Source organism: Rhopalosiphum maidis, chromosome 1 (genome assembly GCF_003676215.2).
Source record: "Rhopalosiphum maidis isolate BTI-1 chromosome 1, ASM367621v3, whole genome shotgun sequence".
NCBI classification, from domain to species: domain Eukaryota; kingdom Metazoa; phylum Arthropoda; class Insecta; order Hemiptera; family Aphididae; genus Rhopalosiphum; species Rhopalosiphum maidis.
The window spans coordinates 44,706,495-44,731,322 of NC_040877.1; the positions used below are offsets into that span (position 1 = coordinate 44,706,495).

A 24,828-nucleotide genomic window follows, 5' to 3' on the forward strand; every position below is an offset into this window, starting at 1 on the left:
CAACTTACTGTATTCCCTTCTTTACAATATATTTTTAATAATAAAAAAACAATCAATTACTTTTATAAAATATTCATAATAATAAGTAAATATTTATATTAAAGTAACTCGTGTTTTTAATAAAAAATGTATTAATAATCTTTACAGTTTTTATTGTAGTAATATATAGTACCAAAATAATAATAATAATAATAATAATATAAAATTGCAACTTTAAACGGCTGTAACTATTTATTTTTGCATAATCGTAATTAGCATCTGCAAAAGTACCTACCATCAATGAAATAAAATTAGACTATAATCTATTAACAAATTAGAATTCATTGCATTTTTATTATAATGTAAACCATTGTTAATTTATTATTATAAAATAATCCCAAAATAATAAATATAATCAAGATCATAGCATAATATTATTTTATATTGATCGGCCCCTTAAAAATATATCTAAATATACATTGTATTATTTGCATAAGTGGAACTAGTTTTCATATTTCTGGAGACCAAATCAAACTCTTCCTCTCAATTTTTTTTATTTAATTTGAATATATATTACACTGTATTATATTATATTCATTTTAGTACATTTAATTACACAATAAACACGACATGATATTTAGTTAGTTGCATATGTTACAACATAAAACATTAAACATAATAACTCATATAAACAAGTCATCTAGTAATAAGTTCTTTGGTGTTCAATTATTGTTTTTATACGTACCATTATTTACATCAATGTTATTCGAAGTTTCGACGTTTGTATTCAATCTTTAATTTAAGATTTTCAATCACTGCACCAGCGTCCAATTTCATTGCTAACCTTTATTCTACACTTGAAAGCTTTATTCCCACTCCCCTGAATAAAGTCCTATACCTTCTACCTAGGTACTTATTTTCTTTATAATATTAATTTTATTATGTAATAATATATAAACTGCAATTTCCTTATTTTGTTAATTTTTCGTTTAAATAATTTGTTTGATTAGCAGGGTATTAATTATATTATATTTTATTATTATATGATATATTATGTACGTATTCGTTTTTTTTAACGTTCCTTCTTGTGTTTAATGTTTTATCGTTGCAACCACGCGTGTTTATCAAATTAAATAATTAAAATAACAATAAAATACGAAAATAAATAATAAAAAAAAAATTATGAAAGCCAAAATGAACATTTTGTTGTAGATACGTGTAAATAACATATAAACCTACCTTCGGTTTTGCCAAATATTTACATTGCGCACGTTTATTTAAAAGTATTTTTAATTTGTTTTGGCATCGTTCAGTAGCGGCGCATTGCTCTCGTTGTGTACTTCCGGCGGGCTTATGCTTGAATTTTTATTATTTTTGTTGTTTCTCGTCGTCAGTAGGCTGTAGAAAAACATTTTTCGTTCCAAAGCCATTATATTTGCGTAGGTGTATGTATGTTCACGTATACGTTTTAAAAGAGAGATATATAGAGACTATTATAATTATAATACTTTCCGGATAATATTTCACGAGGAAAAAACTATTTTTTACACATATACGATCCACGTGAGGACAAAACAACTCACTAATATCTATGACGCGCAGAATATATTTTCCTATATTTTCCCTAGAACATAATCTTTGCACACCATTGCCTCAACAAATTCATGTGAAATTATACCTTTTCTAAAATCAAAAGTATGAACCGGCGTAGTCGTGATAGCTAGTATATATGTATATATTATTATTTTATTGTTTAAGAATCATTTTTGATACAACTTATAACAGCATAATAATAATATATAGAATAAAATGTATACATTTACTTCTTTTTACCAAAATCCTACTCTTTAAAAATAACCTTTATATATTATATTTTCATCACCTATGAAATATACAAAATCACAGCAATATGTTACTACAGATTTGTGCGAGAGGCCTCCATAAACTGAATCGTCATTGTTGGAAATAAGAGTGAAGAAGCCTTGTCTATTGAGATACTTCAGTAATAAATTTAATTTAATAAATCGTTCGTTATCAATGATTACTATGTGTAATCACTAATCAATACTAATTATGTACATATGCATCAATATAAGCTTAAATAAAATATTATATTTTGATAAAGTCGTTGAGTTATTTAAATGAGACAAAATGCTTAATTTCGATGAAATATTAAAATTTATCGAAAAATGTCCAGTAAAATACTTATTTTAAATTCAGAACCCTAATCAAGTTAGGTTTGTTGTAGTATATAACTACCTCATAATGTGTAATTATTAACGATTTTACTCGTACAATATTAGAAATAAATAAAAATCACGTAAATAAATATGTATTTTTTTTTTTTTTTTTTAATATCATAACGAAAATAATACAGTTTTACGTATATTATGAGTTATGACGTACAATATTATGTACTGCTTTTTATTCTTTTGACTTAATCAAGTCCTATGCGGCCAAATATCGTGTAAAAAATAGTTATTTTTTATAGTCTGTTTATTGATATTTATTTTTATAATCATGTACCTGTGTGCCTATTGGGACAAGATATGGACCTCGAAGCAAAATTAACTAAAGTCTGTGTTCTTAAAAAGAAAACTTAAACACTATTCATGATACAAGTCGATTCAAACAAAATAATACGAACACAATACGTTTCGAACTATTTAGACGACGACTGAGTACGAATACGGGAACCCGAGTTCATTCGGATGTCTGGTGCACCGCTGCAACTATCGCATACCTACCATAGATATGGAACTACTGCAATGATAAAAAAAAAAACACGACTGTAACGTTATACAGGGTGACGTGAGTAAAAACGACAATAAGGGGAAAAACACGCAGCCCAGTCTTATTATATAATACTTTCGTTAGCGGTTTATCGTACCCTCGGCGCGCGTGGCTAAGACTTCGTATTATTATAGCCGCTGCCACCTCGCCGAGGGGTCGATAAATGCAAAGTTTACCGGCCGTCTGGGAACCGCCGCGCGCGTAATTAGGATAAATTATTCTCGTCCTTGGGACGCCGCGCCAAACCGCATTCGGATAATTAATTAGCTATAGCCGCACACGCCCGTTCACGTGTTTTGTTTTTGCGCGTTAAACGCCTCGGCTCGAGCTCATTTCCGTATTATATTCAGATTATTATTATGGTATTATTTTTATTTTTCTCCAGCCGCCGCTACCGCTTTCTTCGAACGTTCGCCACTCCGTGTGTAATTATTATATAATAATAATTAATATGTACAGTGTGACCGTATATTATAGGCAGTTATTGTGAGTCTTAATAATTTGTAGCCAATCGCGTTAAACGTTTATATTTGTAATTAAAAACGGTATAATAAACGGGCCCATAAAACAATGTACGGCCGGTCATAACGTACGTCATAAATTCATCATGACCTCACAAACAATTATCATTATCATTATTATTATTATTATTATTGGTGTATAAAACTTAGGAAAATGTTTTTAACATTTTTAATTTTAACTCGAGGGATTATTTTTTAATCTGCTGATAAAATATAAGTTGTTTCAACGATAAATTTAACTAATTAAGTTCTTAAGTTAATTTATTGTAAAATAAACTTACTACTAGTGAAGTTAAAAGGTTTTTAAAAAATGAACTTTTTAATATAACTTACATTTTTTAGTTAATTGATGTCCAGCTTCGATAAAATTTACTATACCTATAATCATCATAATTATGATCATCCTAAGCTGAATTTTTTTTTATGGTTAAATTAGTGGTATTTTATTACTGAAAATATTATGTCATGCATCTTAGAAATATTATTGTAGGTAAATGTTTAGACTAAATGAAAAAAATAAATTAAACTTAAAACCAAAAATTAAAACTCGCGTTAGTGTTAATCATATTTTGTAGTAGGTTAAACAATCTAACTATATATATTAAGTGACCACTCATACTTTTGTTATTACTAAAACATACGCATTCAATAGACAAGATATTTTTATATTTATTTCACATCTCAGAAATCCTTGCCCAATTATTAATAAGAACGTATGATCTTGCTCGTCTCTCTGTTTCGAAGATATTTAAATATAATATCTCAAATATTTACATGATTTAGTGAATACTGTATGTGTTAGATTATTCATAATTATCATTTTATTATAATCCATCCATTCAACTTTTATCAACGTGATTTTAAAATGTTAGCTGATTAGTAGGATTCACAAAACTATTTTAGCAAGTATTAGATATATATTCGTAAAATCTCGAAAATATGTATATTTGGTTTCAACCAATAACGGTTATAAAATATCTACTTGTAGATACCTATAAGTATGTAATATATCAAATTTAGTAAAACCAAATTTTATTCTGTAGGACTTTTATAATATAAAGGTACCATAAATATTATACCAACCTATTCGTTAAATTAATTTTTATAATAGTTGTGATGCTTTATTACGGTACAATACAAAATGTAATTATTCACCACCAAGAATTGAGAGTTTCACGTACATTTTCAAAACGCTCTGTATAATACTAATCTGCGCCGCTGTGAAGGGTATAATTAATTTGAGCCAAAACCGTTTTTATAGTCGTTTATTAACTCTATCGATTCCATATATTATACGGACGTTAATATTATTAATATTATAAGGATATTTTACTATGTTTTTTGCTTCATTTAATACGATAATTAATCAAATTCACAACTATTTAGACAACACCGTTCGATACACGCACAGAAAAGGTCTAATTCTTTTATGCGTTACTGTATAATGACTAATGAAAACGTCATATAAATGTATGTATAACGTATATAGTTGTACCCTTATTTGGAGCATAATCTTAATTCGTATTTCATTAGTTTGATTCCATATTTTCGATACATAAATTAATTAAGGTGTACTTTATTAGCTATAAAGAACATCCGTTAAATCCTCTGCTAATACCACCGTTCATATACCGTTCAATAATATTTCACTGTCCGAGGTACGGGGCATAATAATAATAATAATAATAATAATATAGACAAGTTCTTTTTCCTTTTTTATGACATATAATGTGTTTAACGGATGGATTGATTTGTTCAAATATGGCATGTATAAAATATCTCTAAAGTTATTTATCAGTCAGTGTATCATATTTTTGAACGCCCCGAAATGGCTTAATTTAAAAATGTTAAACTACCATACATTAAAATTGTATAATTAGTTGGTTTTATAAAATTTTAAGACAGATATTTTCTATTAAATTCGAATGATAAGAAATCAAATCACAATTATTTGAATTATATAAAAAAAAATAAACATTACAATTTGATAAAAATCAATTTATAAATATAATAAACACAAAGTTCATTCAATAAGCAATATTTTTCTTTACTTTTCGAATCATGAGATCACTAAAATTAAGATATACAGAATTTGTATAATAAAATATAATATTATTAATGTCATGATAAAATTATAATGCGTATCAAGGTTAAATTAAAAATTGATTTTTATATACAATTACTTAAATAGAGACATGTCACAATAATAAAAAAAAAATTGAATTATATGCGTTGTTATTTTTCGACAAGCTTTGTTAGACTAAAGTTGAATTAATAATATTCTATTCAGATGGCTAATTTTGTTTTCTATGTCGGAGACCATTCACGCCACCCACCGTCAGGTACAATATAATAATTTGATTTTGTTTTCTGACAGACTACGCTCCAGGTGCCAGGGATATTTTTATTTTAGATCCTAGTTCATAACAAAAATTAATCTTCCCTCAACCTTTTTTCAGTCACTATTGTTCAAATATAGCACTAAAAATGATGAAAGGTTGAAAGAACTACTTAAAATGTACTTATAATTACTCATTTTCTAGCAAGCAAAATCTTAATGTTAAATTTAAATATTATTTATGTAATTTTTCACAGTAATGCAATGCAGAGAATTGTATAATTTTACTCTGAAACATAATCATACAAAATAGCACAGACACATTTAAATTTATTTATTATTTATTTCATAAACATATTTATTTAAATTTTAAGTAAATTAAATATTGATTTATATCTAATTAACATTCATAGGAATACATATTTTTATTTATACTTTTCCGCCAGTTGAATTTTAAATTGTAAATTAACACAAAACCTTACTTTTATAATTTATTATTATTATATCGCGTATCCATCACTATCTAAATTAATATAGGTATTTTTCTATAGATGGAAAATTTACAAGTTATTAATGAATTTCAAATTTTAACTTCTAAGGTAGTGCAACAGTACAAAAAAACTAATTTCAAATTTCAAAATACATTTTGAACAGTATAAATTGAATTACTCGAATATAGTTAATTATGTATTTAAATACAATAATCAACCAATTTATACATTATTTTATTAGTATTACCAATGAATTTCCTGTGCAATCCGATAAATATTACTTAGTAAATTTGTCGAATGATACAATTTACTGTACATCTATAATTTGAAATCTGATAGGAATAAATTTAAAGATTTTCAATAAACATCCTTACCTTTCAATAAAAATTAATAAACTGATATTTTTCTATACATTTTTAATGAAGTACTTACATTTAAATCATCTAATGAAACAATATTAACCATACAAATATAATTAAGTACCCGAGAAGTATCCACCTGTATACAGAATACAGATATACATTATTATTGCATGTATTTTACATTGTAATTTTTTTTTTTTACTTAACTATTTAGGATTAAAAAAAACATTTGTTTTCAATATTTTTTATAAAGTTAAAATTTAGCGTTTACATTTGAATGATTTATTTTTAAAATCGTTTACCTAAAAATCCAAAAATCACTGAAAAATATAAGCTGTAAAATGCTAATAAACAACAGATAATCGGTTCGTTCAAGTTGTATTTAATTTATTTTTAACCTATAACAATACTCGTATTACTATTTAGTATTTAGTTATAAGTTGAAAATAGTTATAGTTATAGTTTCATAGTATAGTAAAAATATTACAATAATTAGCTCCAGCATTGATTAATATAATTATATGTAATATGTATATTATGTGATCAATAATATGACTCAAGAGACCATTAGACAATAGTCTTCTACACCACTACGTATCAAAATTGCCTATCTAACGTTCCGTCTTAAAAGACAATCTTGCACTTTCTTATTATTTTCACGTTTTTATCTGTTCATTTTTTCTTGTCAAAAATATAATTAATTAAACCATTCTAAGTATAGTATAAAAATGTCAGGATCGCGTTAATTACATTAGGTATTGTTTAATTTAAAATAAAACTTGTCCTAGTTGGAATAAAAAGTGAAAAGAAAAAGATAAAATATATAATAAAAGATGAGCAAACAATCTTCCAACTTATACTAAATAATGAACTAAGAATTCACAGCATTATAAATTAACTCAGCCGTAATGGATGTAGAATTTTATCATGGAACCGCAAGGAGGGATTGAAATATTAATTTTTAGAAACATTAGAAATTATACAATATTTATACAACTCTTTATTATAAAAGCAATCCATCAATTATGAATAAAGTTTTGAAACACTGTGCATTATATACAATTAATATTTCAGATAACTAATAAATATTTTCGTTTCATTTGAATCTATATTGTTTATATAAACAGTATAATAAATATAATAAAGATACTTGATAATGAAATTTCAACCAATGCATTTATTATGGGTCCGCTACCGATACACACAAGAAAAAAACTGATGGGTTCGGTACCGTTGTTAATAGGCTACAATTTAATTCAGTGGAAAACACGTCCAATGTCTTGTGTAATCTGATTGTCGGCTACTGAGGATATATGTCAATTGATCGCAATACAATTGCATGAAAACTTTTGATCAAAAAACAAATTGCTCGCAAATGGCAATTAATTGATTAACAATTGTTTAAAATTGATAATTAAAAATTGTTAATTAAAAATGATTATATAGTTATTTCGTGTAGCTAGAAATTGTAATTCGTTCGATTGATATAAGTCATGTTGTCATACAGCACTGGCCTTTATCAATTTCAACAATCGGTTTTCTTCCATATTTCACAATATTTGCGATACTATTTTCATAACCTCATAAAAAATATAAATACTGTAGTACTTATAATTAGTACATGTAGGTACTGTTTTTATTCCATTGCGAAATATATATTGTGTTTTTCATTTCATAAAAAGATAAACTTATTTTGGTAATTATCGATTCGACGTGTTTGTTTTACAATCAACAAACCGTACTACATAGCTAGTGGTCCGCTGATGATTGTCGGGCTAAACTATCATAAACACTATGTGTTGGTAGAATTGTTATTATTGTTATATTATTAATGTACTTCTATGCGATAGGTAACAAAACGACGATCACAGCCAGTTTCGTTTGCTGTAACGGCTGGAATATAGCAGACGATACTGCAGCTACAGTAGTCAGTAGTGTTTATATCGTATATTTGTATGTATCATATATATGTATAACTTCCGGAGTCGATCTGTTGTTGTCCTGGGGGGGCCATAATTCTCATCTCGAAACCACGCACCGCTGGTACATTAATCCAGCTTCGTCCGTCTATGCAACTGCTAGGTTTTGGGTCGAAATTTAAGTTTCGATTTTCTTAACCATGTACTATATATATTATACAAACTCAGCAGCGGTGATTCAAATATTATCGTTTGGAATTTGCAAAATAGTATATGTTATATACTGAGGTACCAGCACTTAATTCATTCAATTTATTCATAACAATTAAAACCAGCTAGATGGTTTGTATTACAATACTACGTTAAATACCTGGCCAGAGGTCTAGGATCTATATTATACATATTATGAAAGTAATCCGGCGATCAGTCGTGGATTTTTAGATAAAAATTGTAGTAGCCAACATATAGGGCGTAACGATACATTTAATTGTTTTTCTTTATAATTATACTTAAATGGCATGTGATATGTAATTCATTAATAACTTATACTGATTTCTAAAATATATTAATTATTACTTACTGAAGTAGTAATATTTATTTAATTACCACTAAGAAATCTGATCATAATAAATACAATATACTTATGTTTGATTTCCGATCTATGCATTATAATGCTGTATGAAGCATATTTTGAATTTTTTTTTATTTTATTCGCCATTACCAATAACTATTAAGTTTAATGTATTGTTTTATATTATAAACGATCACACCATGATGGAATACTAAAAAAAAATGTTATATTTCAATAAATAATTAATACAATAATCTATTGAATAAAAGGCAATGTCTGTGCTGCAATTTAGAATTGATAATTCGACAAAAGTAAGAATCTACAAGCAAAATACTTAAAAATTGCATCATAGCTCAAAATTAAAAATAATAATAATTGCCCCATGTTCGTGAATTTCTATATTAGCCCCTCCCCCCACAATTCTTATAAAATTCACCATTTTAACGTGTGAAGCCCGCGTATAAAACAATATAATATAATACCTACATAAACTAATAAATTTGCGGCTATGCTCATTACAACCATCAGTTGCATACAACAATATAATTCGCTTGCATATTTACGCATTATTATTTATTATTACATGTAGATAACATATAAGCAATTTGTTTTCGGACACAGTCTCGTTAAATTTAACTAGGTACCTGCAGTGTGGTTTTGAATTTCAATTTCTTATCTTTTACTACACCACGAAGACCGATTTTATCGGGCACAATTAATTTAGACGAATGACCTAAAATTTACCTAGGGTAAAGTACATATCATTTGCGTGATAAATTAACCAATCGTTTTGGCGAATTTGTATTTAAAAGTATGTCAGCTAACCATTTGTTTCCTTGGTCTGAACTACACGCAAAATGGCGAACTTGCTTTCGGGCATCAGAAAAATCAATCTTGTCGTTAGCTTTTATATAGGTGTGAATTATCATTTTATCAAAATTCAAGTTAAGAATGTTATTTATGTTTGCATTTAAGTTTTTTCACGATTTTTAATTCTCTGCGATATATGAGTATTCTTAAGTTGAAATACTTAATAAATTCATAACTTGAATAACTTGCATAAAATTTGAAATATTGTAAAAAAGCCAACCTAAATTCGCATCAGATACTGTTCTCAACTAGTTTGATAATAATTCAATTCACAATAATCTGATTATTGATAACGGAGCTTTGTTAAAAACCCAATATTTAAAATAAAAAAGGTACTCTCTTGTCTACTCATAGAAAAAAGAATATTCGCTTATACATAATATGAAACTGTGTAATACTTTGGAAGTTAAAAAATCAGTAGGTCGAATAAAATTAAGATTAGAAAATCGACTTACAAAAGAAGTGGAAATGGTTGAACCGGACATAGATTGATGAATCTTAACTATAGATAGGGAACATGACATAGTATAATATGCTTATCAGCAGTATGTTCTTGAAGATCGACAGCTGCAAAGAAGAAGATTAAATCAATCAAACCGATTTAAAAATAATTATTACATTTTACATACAATTGATTGTAGCACAGTTAAAAATTAATGTTTCATAATTACACTTAAAAATAAACACTAACAAATAGGACGATTTTCTAAAGATCCTTTAATCGTAATTACTTTACAATTGTTATTTATCACACATTAAATGTGTTTTAACGTTTCTATGTTAGTATAATATTTCTTGCTTTAAAAATTTAATTGCTTTGTTTTAATTTTACAGTTAACAATCCGTTAAATTTAATTTTTTCATTATTTTTAAAAACAAATTGCAAATAGGCACGCGCTTAAAACTACACATACCATAACGACTAGTCAACAACATGATAATAGGTATCGTGACATAAAATTAAGTATTCTGACAAAGAAATAACGAGTTTCCTCTTTTTCTATTTATAGGGGTGGGGTGACTAATAATATATTTCAGAGAAAATTGAACACTTTAAAATGGAAATAATAAAATATATATATATAATAAAAATAATAATAATAACCGCTCTATTTACTAACAAACAACAATATAATATATTTATTAGTAATCATTATTCTGTTATTTGTTGTTAGAGGTATTTATTTAAAAATTACAAAACTATACAAGACTATAATAGTGATAATACTGATATTATATTCAAAAGATAAATATTATAGGATAATAATACGATTATTTAGATACACATCTTAATAAATATATTCATAAAAAACTATACTTTGTTTCCTTCGAAAATGCGTAAATATGATATACCTAATCAATATTAGATAAGATGCTGTTTATTATCTAATTTCACTCGCTTGATAAACATACTAATCAAAATAATAAGCATAGTAATATAATATGGTATCCGCCACACACAAATATAAATAATAATGAATAATATGTAATTACTTTTGTCTATAATAATATTATAATAGCGTGAATAAAAAATTATATTTATAAAGAGTAGAATTTAAATTGAATAAATTTGCTAAAAAAGAAAAGAAAAAAGTTACACGTACGTATATAAAAGTCTGGATTTTAGTGGTCTTGAGAATGACATTTATATCGTATTGTATACATCTCGGTGCGTTCGGTGGGGTGGACGATTGGCTGGTAGCCAATGTACAAGTACTTCAAACATCTTATCTGTAAAAGAAGATACGCCGTTACATTCGATCGAACGACTGCTGTCGGCAACGAGTTAAATCGCGTTAGAAAATTGTATGCAGTTAAATAGATTTTCAAATTTTCTAAATCGTTTTATCCCTTTGTCGTTATTACATCTTTAAGTCCGTTGTTAACGATGATAATAATTCTCGATATATAATATGTAGCTAAATTACTACCTGAGATACGTCGAAATAATTGAACACGACCTGCACGTTGCATGGATTTTTTTTTTAATACTTTATTATTTTGAATTATTTATGCCTATGCTTTTGGTAAAATATTTAATTCAACTAAACAAATACAGACTGATGCATTATCCGTAACGAAAACAATGGTAGAAAGAATTTTTTTAAATACCAAGCGGTCAATTAAACAATTATTTTTTATCCATTAAATGATAATAGAATTACGATTTTAATTATTTTATTGTAATTAAAACAATATCAACCATATAACAGACTTTTAACATTATTATTATATTTTTCATACACAATGATTTTTTTTCAAAGTACCTACACCTACATATTTATATTATTTTAAAAAACTACTACCAAATATTTATATCGCGATTTTATTAACATCTATTTTTTATAATACGTTAGTATTAACTTAATTTACCTAACCTGATTAGTAGTTGACTTACTATATAATTAATAACAATAATACATGATAAGATATAATATCATATTATATGCGATGATTTTGGGAAAAAAGTAATTCGACTTTCTAGATTACTCAAATAGTTTAAAAATCAAAATAAATTATAAATATCAAAAAAATTAGAAGCTGGCAACCTCAGAATAAGCTCAGAATCATTTTTCATGTACAATGATTTATCATCATTAAATTTAAATTGTACACATCCATTATACTATAGTGACCTACTCGATGACAAGATACATTCAAAATCTACTAAATAGTCGATGAGTGACACTTCCCAATTTTTTTTTTCAATATTTATATCAATTTAAATGGATGGAATATGGAATAGATAGTTGTATAACAGAAAATAAAATAAATATACGTATATAGCGTAATAACCAGCAAATGATAATACGAATATATAGTAATAACCTCAGTATACCGACTTTAACCTTCCTGGATCAATAACATGTCGATTTATTCAGTGTTATATTGTTTATGAAATTATCCATTATTTAGTGACTCTATTATTAATTCAGACATCCGGTAAGGTTTCTTTAATATAAGTTTACTTAAGAACACAAAAATAAAATGTTTTAAGTATAAATTATATAATAAAATTATTCTTCCTAGAAATATGTGTGATAGTATTTTAAGAAAATTTTCCTTGAAAAATACCTTGCTATCTATAATCATTTTCTATATAAGCATTTAAAAACATTAATGTTGCATGTCAAACATTAATTTATTTTTTATTAATTATTGTGTACATAAAGATACTTTTTAGGTCAAAACTACAATATTATGTTTCAATAATTTATTGAAGAAATTATGAAAAATTAAATTAATAACACTCCTTCGATGGGCTTTTAATTCGTTGTAAACGAATTGGTTTTTTTTTTAATTTTATTAATTTTGTATAATTATACATCCTTTTAAGTGATTTATTCAGTATATTCAATGATTTTATCAATATCTAGCTAATTCGCATTGTATTATATTACATCATTATATTTATTGAATATAAAGCAATCAAATAAATTATTATTTATATTTTCTTCTTGCAGTTTGTAATATTGTAAATAGAATAATTTATTTTTTACTTTTTTTTTATTAGAAAATTTCATATTATATTTATCTTGATTTCCTCTCAGCACAATCATTGTTTTGTATTTCAGCTGAAGTCACGGTGTCACAAGTTTTAACACTGCAGACTTCTTTTACTGCTAAGTTTGACTTACATATCGAGGCGTATTGCTTTATGTCGGAAGACAAAATTGTTTGTAAATTTTCTAACAATCCTTTACAAGGACAAATGCATGGTTTATCTTCTTTTGTTTCTTGAATCCTGATTAATAAAATTAGCTTTATAATAATTTTAGATAAAAATTATTATTCATATTAATTCACTGATATTTCTATATTATAAAATTCTAATTTTCCGTTACTTCTTGGTTCTATATCAATAATATATTTAAATAGTTAAACATATAACATTTAATACTCAATATTAAACATGTATGTACTCTAAACCTTATTATTCACATTTGGTATTTTAAACTATTACATTATAATATTATAAATGCCTATATATAATTACACATTAACATTTAAATCAATCAAAATTTGACATTATATTATGATATAATATAAAAACATTAAACAACAATATCATACCTTTGACAATCGAGAAGGTCTTTTATTTCAGGGTTAAGTATTTTGTCTTCACATCTGCTTACACCATCATACATCATTTTTGGCGGAGTTGGGATGATATGTTTATCGAAATAAAAGTCAAATGTATTGTTATCGTTGAATATGGGTTGTAACTCCGGTTGGTTTGATTTTAATACAATTTGATTGACTTGCATTGTTTCGGGTCCGTGACACGTTAGCTTCAAACGCACAAACATATCTCCTATAATCTGACTACCGTCCATATTTTTCACTTCGTGTACGCTTTCGGCAGTATGTGTATGTATATCGTATCCTTTTTCATAAAAATGGTAACTTATTGCACTAGTAAACCCCATTGAACTGCTGAGCATGATAGATACTGTGCCTAATTTTATTCTATTATCTTTTATGTCTTCACAGATTATTAGTTCTAAAGGGTTTCTGTAATTTCATTTTCTGTTTGTTAAATTGTTATTAATAATTGTTTTAATTATATGTAATTATCCGGATTAAAACTCTAAATACCTACTAGCAATATATGCAATATAAATATTGATTTAGTGACCACACATGAAAAAAAGTTAATATAAATTAATTTTATCAAGTATTTACACCAGTTGATTAAAAATCATAGATAAGAACATTTGCCTGAATATAGCTTGTTCTATGTTTAAAAATAAAATAATTTAATTTCAGTCATGTCATGGAGTTTTGACTTTTATTTATATTAAAATTTAATATAGGTAATTTAATTATGTAATAAACAAAATCAATAAATAATATTAGTCTCAATATTAGTACAGCAGAGTAACCATAATAACATAACATAGATAATATTATAGTAAGCTATGTGTATAAATATATAATTATAAAATATAGTGTTTCTTACTTTTGTAATATTGTTACTAATGTTCTAGGTACACAGGCAAAAATACATATTACCCCTAAACAAAATTAGAGTAAAAATTAATATTAGTTTACTTAATATTATTGTTTTAAATTTAAATTATAAAATAATAATCATCTAATGTATAGTTCTATAGTATACAACTACTGAAGTATACTTGATACTACTAATATTTTATTAAAGACCATAATTAATATTAAAATACAGTTTAATTTTTAATTTAACAAACAATTAATGTCAAGTTAAATTAATTTAATTGAAAAATAATTTTTTCTATATCTTCAATGCATACAATCTGTAGAACTACCAGTTCGGCTAACCCTTTACCCTCTTATTTTATATGACAATACAATTATTCCACTCAATCCTCATTCACATAATATATACACCTCAAATTAGGACCATAGTTTTATTTTAAATAATAATAATAAAAAATGTAATAAAATTAAAACACATTAAATTTTGATCTAGACTTTACCTCTATTAATAGAAGTGGGCTTCGCAGAAGTAACCGCATTGTCACTTTCTTTGTACGTGATGTCAAAACAAATATTGTGCGCGTTACAATAGGGTTTTACATTAACAATATACCGTTCGCCGAGTTGTTTTACAATATTTGTAAGCGACTCATTTGATTTTAAATCATCGTAATATGTTAAGCATTGGTCTTCAGGATCATCATCAACGCTATCATAGTTGGATATATTAAATTCTATTACATTATCCAACACTGTCTTAATAGTATACTTTTGCTTAGGTAATTCTTCTTGCTTTAAAACAATTATACATAATTATGATAAATATAATTATAATTTATTAAATATATTATGTCATTTTAAATTTAAAATTAATGTATGTAAATTTTTTAATAATACTCAGTTTTAGTATAATTTAATGTAGTTATAGATATTTAAATCGTATCATAAATGTTTCAAATATTTATTATATTTTATGCACATACCTTTACAGATGTTAAAATTAAAAAAAATAATAAATGTATTACATATTTTTTTAATTATGGTCTTGCAATTACCCTTAAATTTAAAAAAACATAATAAAATCCATGATCCTAATAATATTTAATAAAGTACCTACCACATATTTTAATAATAAATTTATTAAACAAAATAGCATTTAAAATAAAATTATGTTATTTTATCAAATAATTAAATACAATTAGAACTTAATCATATTGTTATGTTTAAGATGAAAAACAATGCAATATTTAGCACTAAAAATAAAAATAAAATGTGTTTGATTTATTTTATTAGTATCAAATTTTTTAGTAATTTGGTTTCACTTGTTGATTGTTTTTAAGCGGAAGTTTTAACCTTCCAAAATTATAATCGATTTACTTTTAATTCCGAATTATCATTTGCATTGCAGTTTTCTGATTCTTTGAATTTGAATCCCGTTAAATTAACTTGACCAATAAAAATTTCTAACTCGTAACGGTCTATTCGATCACTTTCTAATATACTTATAGCCATTAAAAAAAAAAAATAATAATATTTAAATTCTAAAATTGTTTATATCAAAAATAATATTATTTATTATTTATACTTATATTTATATTTTTTTTTTATAATAATATGTAAAATTATTATTTTTAAATCAATATATTGTAGCCAGATGGTCAAAAACATAGTCAACGTAAGTTATATTATATATATATCATACCTAAAAATAAATACCACATACCTTTATTAAGTACGACAACTAATACTTACATACTATAATACATCCTCGACTTTTTAAAATACTTATTACCTTACTCTAAAAATTACCAAGCATAAATAGTACATATTAATTAATATATTTTTTGGGAGTCTTATTTAAATCTCTAAGAATATTACGATGTTTAGAAGTAAGTAAGTATAAATACTAGCTAGGTTACCTTAGAAGGTATACTTAATGAATTGTTGATAAATAATCTTTTTTCTACCAATAAAAATCAATTAACATCAGTAAAATTATTACTTAATTTAGTATGATCAATACAATTCATGTACTTATGTTCGACGCATGAATAATAAATAATAAAAAAGTTAAATGACGTTAAAAATGTATGCCTTTTGGTAATTCAAAATTTTCTGATTTTTTTATTATTATATATATAGAAGTACATGAGTGTAGATACATTAAATTTTTAAACTTTATGTACGTCTATATAACTCAATATAAATATATGTAAATAATAGCTTGTGTCACTATATTTAATTATAAATAAAATTAACTATTTTAATATTACGTTTTTTCGTGCAATAACATTTTAGCATTTTACGAGCTTTATTCACATAGTATGTTATATAAATTGTCCACGTTAATGACATTAATATTTCATTTAGCTCTATCAAAAATTATATTGCCTCAAGTTTGCATTCCTTTACAAGAAATCTCTTGGAGTAGCCACTGATTTTATTAGAACAAAACTTTATGTATAATAATTACTTAAACTATAGCATTAATAGTATAATTTGGTTTGGAAAAAACAACAGATATCAGTGGTTAATTATTGTATTATAATAATTCCTTTGTAAGCAGGAAAGTTATAGATACACTATACAAAGTATAACAAGACTATAAACTAAACTATAGACTAAACTTCCATTACAAATGTTACTATACCTATTTGTTAAATAGTCCAGGTACACCTTGTATAACCATGTATATGTACCTATATTAAAGATACTACACTCATCTAAATCTAAAATAAACAATACTTATTAAACATTTGATATTTTACGATTGTTATTATTAGGTAAGTTAAAAAAAATTTTAAAAATTGCACTTAGATAAAACAAATAATTAAAATAATTAAACTTTTTTTATTACTATAAGTAACTCACCTTCTTGTATTTTCATTGCGATTCCATTCCCTCGGAGAAAGAGTTGAGTTTATTTAATTAATGATTCTGAGTAGAATAATTGTATAAACTAAATATTTCCAATGATTTCATATAAAAAAAATAACTATTACCTACAAGTATTGAATAAGTAACTATTTAATAAAAACTAATTACAAACTATTGATAAAAATAAAATACATACCTAGTAATCTAGATATTTTTAGTCTTACCTAATACCTTTTAGCTAAGCCTTAGTGGTTTATAAATTTTATTAAAAATATATAATATTAATTTAAACTAGATGCAGTCGTGTTATCTCCTCGATCGTAAAATGTATAACGCATACAAATACCTGAAAGTTTCTACCAACCTACTATCGAAGTAACAATTAAAATTACGCCAGAGGCCCAGTGATTACGTAGTCACCGTGATGTATTGAATTTTAAATTTTAAATATTCTGGCATGATTTAATTTATTTTTGATCCAAATAGATTTGCAAAGATATATGAGTGTGTGTATAAATCTCAATATTGGGATTATTTGTATTTTTGTATGCTAAAATAATTGTAAACCTAAGTATATACTATATAGTTATCATTTTATAACAACATAATATAATATACTTAATGCATAAATAAAATCAACTGATAAAGTTTTAAAAATGTTCCCGATCCTATCTCAGAAAATGTGATTTAAATAACTGAGATCCATATCGATTTCCAAAAAAAATTATTAATTTTTATTTTAAAATTTAATACCTATTATAATTATTTAATCACAACAGTATCTTGCACCGGGGTTAGTAAGCTGAATATTAATTTCCAGATTCATAATAATAAGTTTAGAAAATATTTTGGGAACCGTGATTATTTGAAAATTATAGCACCTAATTGTTAATAAATATTTATCTATTTACATTTAATAATTCGTAATATCTTTCTGAATATAATAATCAATAAGTAGGACAAGTAGATAGATACTATATGAAATATATAACATACATTTTAAACGAGTATAAAATCATTTTTAAGGACTATATAATCCTTAATATATATATATACATTTTAATAACTAAAAAACTACTAGTTCAAAATTGTATTTAGATACCTACATCAACGTTTTTTAATATTTCATCGGCTCAACCGTTAGCAGAAAAAAAGGTTAGTTTTATTTGAAAAAAAGAAACTTATATCACCACTGGATACTACTAAACTTAATACCTTAATACCTTCAATAATATAAAAAAATCTAAATACTTTAAAATATGATCATTAAGAACAATTCAAAAATCTAAAAATCAAGATTTGAAGTTCATTATTTTATTTATTTATTTGAAATATACGCCCGAGGGCACTTATTTTTACTTTCTTTATTAAAGAATATAATATGTGAATGAGAATGTTTGGCGAATCGCAGTGTATACTGAAACATGCGTATAATATAATATGAAATATATAAGTCAGTACATGGTAGCCTATACATGCTCACCATGTGTCTATAATATTATAATATTTTCTTTCTTTCAAGTCCAGTATATATTATTATAATATGAAATAATAAAGTATTTTTCAAACGCAGAAAACAAAAAATAACAATTCTTCTTTATTTTCATTTTGTGACGTTTACACAACGTAATACAGGGTGGTACTTCAATGAATGTCACCATTAAGATAAATTTATTCAATGAAGTGCACCAAAAGAATTTTTTTAGAATTATTATTTCTATTTTAAAAATAATTTTTATATATTTATCCTACAAAAACGTTAAAAATTTAAAAATAAATAATTCATAGCATTTTCTGAAAAATCTACAAGCGAAATTATGTCACACGATTTGGCCCAATTTGCTACAACATTTGGTGACATACCGAAACAATAATGTAATAGGTTAGGACCTTTTTTATCGTTCAACGAGCGCCAACAATTAGTGCTAGCATATTTTATCTATTATCGACAAGTATACAGAGTTACTACTCAGACATGTAAAAACAATTATTGATATATTATGTAACAGCAAATATCAATAGGTATTTGTATCAGCAGATGTTTATTACACTGACAGATATCATCAAAGACGAATAATGAAAATAACTGTATAGTAGTAACGACATAGTAAGTGTATGATTTCGAAAATTTCGTTTTTGATTCGTTTCGCAGAGTAAGTTTATCCTAACGGTGACATTTGTTATAAAAAAAAAAAAAAACTCCCTATACGCCGTCGTGATCTTATAAAATATATTACCTATACCAAGTGCACGCGGGTATGTGATAAACGGCCTCACGGCGTTCGGGTCGTCGACTATATAATAATATGTACGGTCACAGGACGACGACTCGATCCTCCCTACTTCTTCCACACAACTATACATACCATCATGGGCTATGGTATCATATAATAATATTATAATCGTCGCACGAAATAAAACCCATTTTCCGTGTACGTGCAAGTGGCTCAAGGTTTATAGATGATATATATATATATACGCCTTACAAGTTACAAATATTAGCGGCGACGGACTGTATACAATAGTGATTAGTGAATATACCTATATACATTTTTCCAAAAAAAAAAAAAAGTGAACATTAAATTTAAGCTTGTAATAATGTCGGTTTTATTTATTTTTTCTTCCTGGCTTATACAATAAGATTAACCTATTTTTTTTGAAAATAATTTTCCATGAGTGTCAATGTAAAAAGCATTCTACGCAGGTGCTATATACAGTGGCGTCTTATTCCCGAGATCTAAGAGCTAACTTTTCGTGTATTGGTTTTGATATAATATCGAATCATTTTCTATATTGAATACATCGAATCGAATACGGAATGAAACAACAGTGACTTTGTAAACCAACCTTCAAGCAGGCTAACAATAACCACGTATAGATATATATTATATATGACAATGGTCGTGGATATGTGTATTGAGGACTACACGTTTTTTTCTGGATCAAAAAAGAAAATGCACTTTATAAATTGTATACGTGAAGGTTTGTTTTTGGACTAGAAATACAATGTATATAGCCAAAGATACACGTACAGTAGGTTCAATGTGATCGTAGACCGTAATGCATTTTTCAAAAGCAAATCGTTTTCAAAGAAATATATTATAATGTATTATTTACTATAATATAAAACCGTGAAACTGCGAAATCATTCACAAGTGACGATTGGTAACGGTGGCAAACTGGCAACGATCGAAAATAGTACCTAATATATTATAATAAAAACAAACAAAATAAAACATTTTGCCGTGTTCAGGTGCATACCCATGATGAGAAGAAGGGTGAAAGTGTGATATTTCTTTCCCTTTAGATTATTTTCGTCAGTAGCTTTCTCATAATTTATTGTTACGTAAAATATTTTCAATATATTTTTTTTTTGTGATTTTTAATTTCTCATGTATGTTAAATTGATTAATTACAATAAAATAAACAAATAAGTAATGAAATTATATTTACTCCTTGGCGGGGTGATTTACGCATTGTTGGGTACTGCTAGTAACATACATAATACAATAATTCTATTAACGATATATTATTAAATTAAATTAACTTTTGAACAAGGCATTCCTAATCAATTTTAAAAATCCGACCGAAAAAATGACGTTTTCCATTTTTACCTCTTTTACCCTCTTTTACTTCTTATAACCCCTTTAGTGGTTGAATTTTGAAAAATCCGTTCTTAGTGGACATCTCCTTCTTTTATAGTTTATACAACCTACCTACTAAATTTTAGCTTTATAGATCAAGTAGTTTTCAAAATTTCGTATTTAATAAAAAAAAAAAAAAACAATTATTAAAGAACATTATCTTTTATGTATAGATAGATAACAATTAAATATTAATAATACAATAAATGCAATATTTTTGAGAACAATTATAATAATCTATCGTAATACTCAAAGTAAAATAAATGTATTTACTATTTAATAATAATATTATTGTAAATATTTAGGTATAAATTTAGGATATGGTTAAGATTGGAATAATTAGGATTGTTGTAAAATGTAAGATGCGCAACTACTAACTTTTATCTACTATTTTAACCCCTTTAGGCTTCAATCCTTTCGTGATAAAAAGGCAAGCTATGTCCTTTTCCGAGGTCTAATCTATAAGGTATAATCTAAATTTCATCAAAATCGGTTCAGCGGCTTAGGCGTGAAAACGTAACATACAGACAGAGTTACTTTCGAATTTATAATATTATAGAGATATAATATGTCAACACGTTGTTATAACATTATAGTCAAAATTTCATAAACTCCCCTTTCAAAAGACCCTTTCATACTTCAATGGTTGTACCTTCGACTCGCACTAACCTACAATCACTGCAGTGAACATTCAACAGCCTCGGTAGAATAGTTGTATACGAATATTTTCCAAAGTATTTGAAAATAATTTATATAACACTTCAACATTATTAATTGGAGAATGGTGAAGTTTTCTTAAAAATTTCGCTTCAAATCAAAACTAATGCTATCTTAATTACTTCACTTAGCAAAAGACCACTTCCTTTCACTTCACGACCATAAATTTATTAAATCGTATCGCAAACAATTCTAAACGATTAAATTATTCAATTGTACACAAAAATATAAAATATAATAACAGGAAAATGTATTACCAATAGTATTATAATATGTATGAACAAAGACACAAAATGGTACATATAAGTAGGTTGGTAGTTTGGTACCTATCATGCCACGAGCTCGAAACATAATAATAATTTGTTCACAACGACAACGACATGTTTTGTTTTTTTAATTGTTATTATGATCACACACGAGAATTTTTACAGAAATCATGCAAATTTTTAACCACGATTTAATGTTTATTTTATTTTTTTGTAGGTCGGTACACGCCTTTCCACAAATCCCTCCCGTAAACGTTATTATTATTATTTATTATCATTGTATTACCATAAGGAAATATTATTTTAAATCGGATACCTCGTAGCCAGGGTAATGACTAATAAGCCATACAAAGAGAGTTTTACGAGCTACACTGCGTGACTAAAAAATAAAAACTACAAAACTAACTTTTGATTTAATAGTAGGTTTATTCGAGTGAAGGTACCTTGTCATTGAGTAGGTACCTAACTGTAATCAATATGTTGAATTTGAATTTAATTATATTTTTCATTGAATGTATAAAAAAAACAATCCTAATAATCAATAAAGCAAAGAATACAAGTGGATTATTATCAATTTCTGAGCATATAGTTTGTATTCTTTCAAATTGATATTTGTATTTGTATTATAGAATTTTCTAGAAATGGTTGATTGGACGAACTACTGCAGCTAAAAAAAGTTTTTCTTGATTATTAAGCAAAGTTCTAGAAATGTTTATACTTTTGCGGAACCTTCTGCTCCTAAGTTCCTAAGTTCCTTCTGAAATCAAATTTTCTGGTGTAAAATATGAATAAGAAATACAATATTTTAAAACTAATACATTGGTTTAATATAGAATCAAAAACACATTATTAGTTTTTGGAGATAACATTAAATTTTAATAAATTTATATACATATATTATTATGTATTATTATCTTAAAATTGCTATAACAAAATTAAAAAAAAAAAAAAAAACATGCACATCTAAAATTTAAATTATTAATTTATGTAACTAATTATAATAATAAGTATTATAATTATTTTTATAACAAAAGACCGAATTTTTATGTAGCTAAAACCAAAAAAAACGTGAGAATAAAATGATGAAAATGTGCACAATCGTGTAAAAACAAATTCTTATTAGAAATTATATGACAAATTTTTCATTATACTTTTGTAAGTACTTCAAATTTCATTTTTATTGCTATTTATTTTTTATAATATTATTATTTATTAGTTGGCATTGTAAGTATTGAGTATTATATTGAAATATAAAATTTAAAGAAAACAATAATAAATCGACTTACAATATTTGATTAAAATTTATTATCATGTATATTTCCAAGTTTTTTCTGAAAAATGCTGTCTTCTGTCACCTAATATGTGTTTTAATTGTGAAAACACAAATTAACTACGGCTGCTGCGGCCTGCGAACAGATTGTACAGTACTATGTGTATATGTAATCAACAATCGTAGTAGTATCGTCATTATACATATATATAATTAATAATAATATTATTCGATATAAAAGTCCTATACTTTATAATATAGGAATGATAAAATAGATAGATGTTATAATAGATTATGGAACAAAAATATTTGTACAAAAGTACTAATTAGTAAATTTTTATATAAAAAAACCTGAAACGTGCAATTTTGTGCAAAAACACAAACACGTGCAATCTTAGGCAAAATTAAATTTTCTCTAAATTAATCTATACATCTCTTGATTTTATTTTGTAACTTGTTTCTATATAATTTAAAATACGCCATTAAAAGATGTAATTGCAAGGGAATTCAGTCTCCATAATATTACATTTAAAGTTACATAATTTTTTTAAGCAATCTAACTGAGGCAAAAAAGAAATTTTAAAACTGTTTATAATATTTAACTTTTTTTATAATTTACATTAAATAAATTATTTATTGTATAATATATTGTACAATATAGGTACCTTATATTTTATATAATATATAATATATATTATACTTATACATGTCACTGGACAAGTTATGATTCAACTTTACGTTGAAGTTCTAATCTATGTGCATATTATAATTTTAGAAGAATATGATTTTCCACTTTAACCTAGTAGTCTTTTCATATATACATTTGAAGAACCTACTTTTTAGTTTTAACATGAATATTTTATTTTTTTTTATTTATTCAATTAAAATATATTAAAATCAGTTAAAACAATAACAATAGGTGACATAGATGACAGTGAAAAAGAGTAAAAAACATGACATCTTAAAAGAATAGACCTATTAATAATAGAACCTCAGAAAATATTTAATAAGTAATTATTATTCGTAAATATATTAAGTACTATAATATTACATAAAGCATTGATTATCTATAAATGTATTATCTTAAAAATTCCGATAGATATTAGTTGCTTAGATTAATATTGTAATGAAAATATGAAAATATGTAAATAATATATTTTATACGCTAGCTTTATCGATAACTTATTAGTTGAAATATTCCATCTGTGATTTCAAGAACGCGAAGTTTTTCTCATTTTTGTAAAGGTTGGG

General features: G+C 25.5%; 1 protein-coding gene across 1 annotated transcript; it reads right to left on the minus strand.

Moving 5' to 3' along the window:
* Nucleotides 1-13,375: 13,375 nt before the first annotated feature.
* LOC113550109 lies at nt 13,376-16,315 on the minus strand. Its single transcript, XM_026951759.1, has 5 exons — nt 16,181-16,315; nt 15,304-15,595; nt 14,808-14,862; nt 13,919-14,359; nt 13,376-13,589 (listed from the first exon to the last, which is right to left on the minus strand). Exons 1-5 carry the CDS (start codon nt 16,313-16,315, stop codon nt 13,376-13,378), a joined length of 1,137 nt encoding a protein of 378 aa, XP_026807560.1.
* Nucleotides 16,316-24,828: the final 8,513 nt, after the last annotated feature.

Excerpts from the sequence above, each read along its gene's own strand:
- LOC113550109 (XM_026951759.1), bottom strand. The coding sequence starts at position 16,315 with ATGGCTATAAGTATATTAGAAAGTGATCGAATAGACCGTTACGAGTTA. Across the intron at positions 15,596-16,180 it reads ATGATAATTCGGAATTAAAA|CAAGAAGAATTACCTAAGCA; the intron begins GTAAATCGATTA and ends ATTGTTTTAAAG. Across the intron at positions 14,360-14,807 it reads TTAGTAACAATATTACAAAA|AAACCCTTTAGAACTAATAA; the intron begins GTAAGAAACACT and ends ATGAAATTACAG.